The sequence below is a fragment of the Macrobrachium nipponense genome, chromosome 27, assembly GCF_015104395.2.
Source record: "Macrobrachium nipponense isolate FS-2020 chromosome 27, ASM1510439v2, whole genome shotgun sequence".
In the NCBI taxonomy this organism is placed as follows: Eukaryota; Metazoa; Arthropoda; class Malacostraca; order Decapoda; family Palaemonidae; genus Macrobrachium; species Macrobrachium nipponense.
The window spans coordinates 10780480-10788928 of record NC_087216.1 but is presented as its reverse complement, the minus strand read 5'-3'; the positions used below and the strand labels follow the sequence as shown (position 1 = coordinate 10788928).

The window sequence follows — 8449 nt, the reverse complement described above, 5'->3', positions numbered from 1 at the left end:
TTTGTTTTATACTCATTCACTCACCTGCCAGCCAAAGTTGAAAATAGGAGACCTGTCAAACATGGATATACCGAGGATGAAATAACTCTTGGGACCATATTGGGTAAACTTTCCAGCATGTAATCTATCACAACACCTGAAACAAAAAAAAAAAAAAAAAAAAAGTTCAACCATTGGGAATTACTGTGCAAAGATAGAACTTATTTTACATATGTCCAATTGAAGTACTTGTTAGTTTAAGGATATCCAAAACATGAAACATTAACCATTAACACTGAACATGACTTAAAAAGCTACAAATTCCCATGAATATTCTGGGACAGAGAAACTACCAACCTGTAAGCATTGAAGAAAACATTAGGGCAGGGAAGTAATGGTGAAAATACAAGATTCTTCCCATGGAGTAGAAGGGCAAATAATGTAATGCCCATGCTAACAACAACCAACCACAAGCGTTTAATGTCCTTTCACGGCGAGCTGAAAAACAAGGGAAACCCTTGTTAGTACTACCATAACCTCTCATAATCCAATTAAAAATTCATCATGATCTTTGGAAGTTGTTGTAAACATTGAAAAGACAGTTCAATTAATGCCTTTAACTGAATTATGAAAACATGTTAGACAAATAAATATTACTTACTTTGAAAATAATGGAAAAACAAGTTAACTTACAATGTGCAAGTTCAATACCACACTAAATTGAGGGTGCAAACTCCATAAATGTTAAATCAGGAAATTTACTTACCAGCTGTATCTGGATCATCAACATGTCCTCTTTGGAGCCTGTAAGCATTGTAGCAGTACACCAAGACAAAAGCTCCAAGTATTACCAGGTTACCCCACCAAATAAGGGGATTTCCCAGCAAGTACACTTTGTAGCCATCAATGGCAGAGAACCACTGACCCTATGATTACAACACAATATTAACAAAAAGCACTTAACAGTAATATGTATTACAAGGAACAGAGTACAAAATTATTAAAAACAATAATCAGACAATTTCAGTACAGCATAGGTGCTAAACAAAAAAAAAAAGTTGAGGTAGACATCCAGTTGCAAAGGAATTAAGAGAAGAATGGTGCTCATAAGGAAATCAGTGTAATTTATGAGTACCATACTGCTAAGTAAAAATATACTATGTACACATATGAATACTTAAATTATTCATTCAACCAAACAAATAACTTTCCTAAAGTTCTTACCAACTGCCATATTCATAACAGCTGATTTTATGCAACTTATTTCAACATAAAACAGGAAAAGGCGTACTTCCTCAAAAAACTCAATTCATCCTAGGTGTGAAGACATACTAATGTACAAGATAGTGCATGCCAACATCACTCAAGACACCCAAAAGAAGCAAAAACCATGCAGAATTATACTGAAAAAGCTCTAGTGACCTAAGCAGTGAGAAGTTCCATACGTTATTTTGATTACCTGTAATGTGTGGGGAATTATGATTCCCCTTTTGATTTGGAATGAATGCCAAAGATGGAGATAGAAGTAAGCAACCAAAGCCAATAGGTTAGACCAAAATACAATAGGGTTTCCAAGAAGGTAGATCCTGGGTTTCCCACTCCCACCTGAGAAATGCTGGCCCTAGGAACATGGAAAAAATTAGTGGTTAATCCTGTTTCCGCGATATACTTAAGCACTTGCATGTATGAACAAAAGCAGCCTGTTTGGCGTAATAATATGGGAAACTTTTAGACCTGCATAAATAGCTAACATGCCTTGCATTTCATGCAAAATCAGACTATCTCAATATAATTATTGTATTTCAGCTGAAGCTCTTAAACTAGCACAAAAAATATTCAAGAGAAATTACAGGCAATCCCCAGCTACCGGTGGAGTATTCCATTCCCTGGGGGTGTGCTGATAAGTGAAAACCGCCATTAACCGATACTCGGCAATTCATGGTGCCAGTAACCAGTTATCGGAGCCATAAGCACCCTTATGGTGCCGGTAACTAGAACTCAGCCCATTATGGCGCCATAATCGCAGATTTTATGGTACTAGACAAGCCCCATAAAAGTGGATCGTCGATAACCAAGTCCGCCAATAACCGGGCACTGCCTTTATTATATGAAGGCTAAGCAAGAATGAAAAAATATTATATAAGCACCTACTGTGAAACCCATCTCAACATACACCATTATTAAACTACTTCTTAAGTAAATAGTGCAATGATCTATAATCACTATAAGGGTTAGTAAGATTATGCCGGAATAGCTCATCCAAGAGTGTCAAGTGTTGAAAAAAAAAAAAAACAAAAAAAAAAAAAAATTAGCAGGCCTCCAAAGATTATATTCAACTATCAGAGTTAATCAAATTTTTAAAAAACATCTAGTATTTAATCTAGAATGACAGAATAATTGTTAAAATAAAACCACTTCTGTACCATGACTATCCCCCATAACCATAACAGGGTTCGTAATGATCCACTGACTTTTTCATTCACACACAAAAAAAAAAAAACTTGCAACAATAGCAGCAGTTGGACCCTCTGTGAGATTGGTAGGTAGGTAGTACTTTATATGATTAATGGGCTTCTATGAAAGTATATAAGGAATGTCTAAATTGCAATTTATGTAAAAATTATCCTATTGTTAAGACCGGAGGTTTGTTCGCGTATGAACAATTGCAATTTATGTACATATGACATACTGTTGAAAATCCATGAACATATATGAAAGCTGAAGAACCTAGATCTCAGAATTATTTCCTAATTATCTCTTGGAAAATCAAAACCAGTTTAATTATAGACTTAATGAACCCAACCGAGTACAGCAAAGAATTTGCATTTGCTGCAAGATTCATTATGAAATGAATAATCCAACAAACATGAGAGACAGCAATGAGAAATAATGAAAAGCAATACAAGTTGCAAGATATTGAATGGAGAATAAAGATGTAGAAAAAAACAGAAAATCATCGTCCACCCAAAGTAATTCTTGGCATGTTGAGGCTGAGGTAGAGATGGTGAGGGGTGCTGTGATAAGGTCTTGTGTAATCACCATTTGAGTAAAGTGGAACCCCCCCCCCCCCCCATATTCACGAGGTGAGGGCATAGTGATGGATTTGTCTGAACTACCAGAAGACAGTTCCTTTATGGATATCCTTATCTGGGTCTGTAGTATTTACATTACAATTATCACAAGTAAGTTATTGAATACAAACATTTTGTAATGTACTGTATATGTACTATCCAACTATCATAAGCTTAATTTGACTTACACAGCAGTCAGAACCTAACCCTCTCTTTAAATGAGTGCAGATATTAGACTCCTCATAGTACCCTTCTTTACATTTCCTAATTGTTTGTATGGTGTTTTTACGTTGCATGGAACCAGTGGTTATTCAGCAACGGGACCTACGGCTGTAAGTGACTTACAAACCACGTCGAGAGTGAACTTCTATCATCAGAAATACATATCTCTAACACCTCAGGGGAATGCCTGAGAATCAAACTCGCAGCCACCAAATGCTTGGCATTAAACTAATTGATAAAACTACCCATGCATCTTGAAAATAAAAAAAGTTAAATTATACTAAATTGACCTGTTGTGATCTCATTTGAACCACAAAAAATGAGGCGATTGGTGGATACATACAGAGGGTCCATGTAGTGATAATGTTGCAAGATTTCCTTTTCAAACAAATGACAAACTGGGAATAATCATAGACTGTGATGGAGGCATTTATGACTGACAGGTTATAAATATTGACATGCTTACAAGAGCTGCATAAGATAAAGGTTTTAACAAGCATGGCTCACATATTTAAGAAAATTTTATCCATCTCAAAATCTAGTCCAATATTCCTAGGCTCACAGCCTAAAAATCATGAATACTTTATTACAACCCATCAAACTCTGGAAAACCTCCACAAAATATCACTGAAATTTCATGTGAACCAACATCATGGATGTAGGTGAATGTTCAAGAAGCCTTCTAATGCTCATAAAACCACTAAGAGAAAGGAGGGAGGCATGCAGGGTTTTATTTCAAAAATTAAAACCAAAGGGTGGAACTTCTCAATTTACAAAACTACTACAGTTAGTTCATCCAAATATTATAATAAAATCTTAAATATAGCAATGTAAAAGGCTTCACAATGACTCCAGTTTTATTAAAAAATATTCAGATTTACTTCATGCTATTGTACTAATTTACCAAGTTTTAAATATTACCATGAAATCATCATTCACTCCATACCTTGAAATTGATGGGCCACTGCCAAGGCTGTGAGGTAATTTCTCCTTCTTTTGGCTTGAGGCCTGAGTTACCCTGGAACATCACTGTGTGAGATTCCAAGAACTTTTCAAAGAAGTTGGGTGCATATATCTCAAAACTGGAGTTGGGTACTGAAAAAATTGAGAAAGTTGTTTGAATACAATTTTAGAGTTTCTAAACAACTTATAAAAAATATTCCAATCAAATAAAAAAAATTGTCAAACACATTGAGTTCAGGTAGCAAGTTACTTCTTAACTATCAATGAGAAATACTAAAACAAAAAAATAAACAAAATATGGCAAAATGCACTTCTGAAGTGTGCTAGTAACTACAATAACTGTGTGAGTTGGCCTTTGTAGCCCAGTCACCACAGAGTTTAAACTCTTGGACTTGTTTATATGAAACCTAAAAACCATTGTATGATTTTTTATTTTTTCTAAAATGTTTTTTCCACCTTAAAATCATGAAAAATGTTATTGTAATGATCAATTAAGTTTGTTCATACTTACCTGGCCAGATATATATATAGCTGTATTTTTCCGAATAAACCGACAGAAATTTAAACACTTACGACACACGCAGTGGGAGTCAGGTGGTTAGTACCCATTCCCGCCGCTGGGAGGCGGGTATCAGGAATCATTCCCATTTTCTATTCATAATTTTTATTTCCACTGTCTCCTGAGGGGAGGTGGGTGGGTGGTACTTGATTTATATATATCTGCCAGGTAAGTATGAACAAACTTAATTGTATCATTACAATAACATTTTGTTCATGAAACTTACCTGTCAGATATATATAGCTGAATCCACCTTTGGTGGTGGGAGTAGACAGAATAGAAGATTTTAGGAAACATATATATGCAGATAATTGATATCTTGATTCCTTACCTGTTAGCATAGCTGACTTCGTGGTTACTGCCGCGTAAGTCTGCTTGTGCTACTAGAGTTGCCAGCGAGGTAGAGACCTATATAGCTGGTGCACTCCAGATGATCTGTCAACAGGGGGAGACCACGACGTGACTAGACCATATTGACCATACCATGAGGCTAAGAAGTAAAATAAATATATATATAAAAAATATATATCACCACCTGACCCACCTAGCCAAAGTTAAGGTGTGTTAACTAAGGCTTAAGAGTTAAGAAGTCACCGTTGTCGGCGACTCAACTACTAAATTAAGAGCTCTTCCTAACCATTTTCTACAGGATAGGATGAGTGGTACTTCTTGCCCCCAAGATTGTGTCTGCAGACACGTATGGCCCTAGCGAGCAGCAGATCTCATATGCCATCTTCACATCTCGCAGGGAAGTGTGAATTGAACACAGAGTTGCTTCGCTAAAAACATGGTACTCAGGATGTTGCTGAGTGCCATGCTCTGTTGAAATGCTTCCGAGGCCGCGCCCTCACCTCGTGAGCATTCAAATCGAAAGATTTCAAATCTTTGTGCAAACACAAAGAAGGAGCTTTTTTGAAAGACCTCCTTAACAATAAAGCCAAGGTGTTTTTCGATATGGGCAAGTCTGGTCTTTTCGGAACACTGCAGATAATTGTTCCGTACGACTTCGACTTTCTTGAGTTTTTATGAGATAAAACTTGAGAGACCGCAGCAGGGCACAGGACTCTCTCTGGCTCCTGCCCACTAACTTGTGCCATCCTTGCTTCCAAGCTCCTGGCCCAAGACAAACCGGGTTTCCATTCTTAGGCCATAACGAAAAGCTTAGAGAGCACACCGCCTTGTGTTCTCTAAAGCCAAAAACTTGTGACGATGGCTTAAAATCTCACTAACCCTCTTTGTCGTATCTAGGGTGGTTAGAAAAATGCCTTCCTGATCACATGCAAGAAGTTAACAGGTAGATGTTCGAATGCTTTGACATCAAGAACTTCAGACTATGTCTAAGTTCCAATTGAAAGCTTCGATCTGGACATGCACAGTCAGTCCCGTCTGTACTAACGTCAGGTGACCGACCAGTTGACCAGTCAGACGAATCAAGGACAGCAAGGCTGTACCCTGAAGACCATAAGGCACTATTCTTCGCTGAAAGGATGAGTGTTTTTGGACTGCCTGGGCGATTCAAGCTAAGCAAACCTTGGGGGGTGTATCAACGCAACCAAAGTCGTTAGCGAATCAACTCCTGAGCCACTCCTGACTCGAGCTTCTGTGCCAGGAGAAAGGAGCGAGGAGCAAAAAGGCGATTCAGTCCCGAAGGAGACGAATGCCTGACGTCCAACCTGGTCTAAGTTTAAACGATCATCGGGGGTGTAAAAACGCAACCGACTTCGTCAACAAGAAACTCAGGGCTACTATATGTCTCCTGATCTCGCACGAGTGTCTGACTCCGAGAAAACAGGCGAGACAAAAAGTAGATGGTGAGCGAGTTTCGAGATTTCACAGAACTCAAAGATCGTGAAGGGCTTTGTTGTTTGACAGAAGCAAATCTCTGAGCCCAAAGGCCGTCAACAACATATTTGCGTAACTTCTTTAAATAGTTGTGACTGCCAGCTTATCCCATTCTTCAAACGGAAAGGGAAGACTGCAATCTTATGCTGTCAACATCTCGATAGTCTGAATCGTAGTCAGACTCAGAGCGGAGAGGTTATAGGTACCTTTTCGTGTTTAAAGGAGACCGACTCTCTCGGAAAAAGGTCCTTGGAAGGACGTGACCTCTGTGAATCTAGGGTCTTGAAGGCCAACATGGGGCGATTAGCGTCATTGTCGCTCCCTGTGATAATATCAATCATCTTATTACATTTCCTAAGTGATGAAAAAGGGGAAAAGAGACTAAACATCCATCCCCGTTTCGAATATCATAGGATGGCGTTTAATGTTACCGCTCCCGGATCGAGAAAAGGGAGCAGAGAAGAAGAAGCCTCTTCGTCCTCAACCTAGCGAAGAGATGAATGAAAGGACGTCCCTAAATCTCCACACTCTCAACATACTCTAAAGAAAGATTCCACTCGGAAGTCAGTAGTTGCTGCCTTCGATCGAGACGATTCGAAACCGACTTTTTGCAATCCTGTAACGAACCTCTAGAGGATCGTTCCATTCTAACGCTGTTGTTCTAATAGGCTCTTTCTCGTAAACCCGAACCGGGACCGAGAGAAGATACTTCCTAAGATATGAGAGAGCTGTGGAAGATCAGAGTTGATATGGACCATGGTTCCAAAAAAACTCGTTTCGAGGACTGGAGGGACGACTGAATTGCTTCCACTTCTTTCAGATTATGATCCAAGACATCTGAAACCCTCTCCAGATGTCGGCATTCTTCTTTCTATCACCTCAAGAGAATACTTAACGCACCGAGAGATGTTCAGAATCATTCCTAGATCTTAAGAAAATTTCAGTTTCCGGTAGGAAAAAAACTGTAGAGGTCTGAATTGCAGTCTATTCAGGGAAAACAAACTTCTTTAGGAAGGAAATGGTCCCCAGCAAGCTCATCCATTCCCTCACACAGTATGTTTACTTCCCTAATAAGGCTGCGCTTTGCCTAAGCAAGAGAGCATATAATAGTGCAATGTTGTGGTAGACTCGTAGTCCTATACCGTGCGGTAACGAGCACCGAAAGGAGTAAGATATCTCTGTAGAACATATTAAGGCCAACGAATGCAATGTTTATTCATTCATGTAAGAAATCCCTCAATCTTAGGCTAAAGTCCGTGATTGTAGGGGCAGAGATACAGTTCGTCAGTCAATCCCGCAGGAGAGAGAGAGACGTAACTGCCAGCACAGAGATACGGTTAGTCAGTCAATCCCGCAGGAGAGAGAGACTTAACCTACAGCGCATGACAGCGAACGAGTTGGTACTGGCTCGTTTGGACTGGAGTCTGGAGGAGAGGAGTCAGAGGACAGTGACAGCAGCAGCTTACGATCGTCCGTCATCGTCGTCTCTTAACTTTATGCCTGGGTTGCCAGCTACCCTATTCTATGAAGAAAAAGGTCCGTTATTTTTAGCATAAAGAGACTCTCAAGCTGGTATATTTAAGCGAAACAGAAAACGCTAAATATACAGATGCGTTTGTGTCGTCAGAACACTACCATACAACGGTAAAAAGATAAATCGGAAACTCCTGGAAGGCTGCAGGGAGTTACGATAAATGTCCTTAAAAGGACCATAGACCTCTCGGTTGCCATCCGAAGAGGTAACTACAGCAAGCGTATATGACTTGAACCAACCAGAAATAAAATAACGCAAGGCAAAATATGAAATTATATC

The 8449-nt window shown here is 39.0% G+C and overlaps 1 protein-coding gene across 1 annotated transcript in view; it reads right to left on the bottom strand.

Moving 5' to 3' along the window:
- Positions 1 to 8449, bottom strand: part of LOC135200823 (protein O-mannosyl-transferase 2-like) — a 43780-nt gene that overhangs the window by 697 nt on the left and 34634 nt on the right. The window contains 4 exon segments of the mRNA XM_064229497.1: positions 29 to 136; positions 337 to 477; positions 746 to 905; positions 4219 to 4369. Coding sequence (XP_064085567.1) covers positions 29 to 136; positions 337 to 477; positions 746 to 905; positions 4219 to 4369 — 560 coding nt within the window.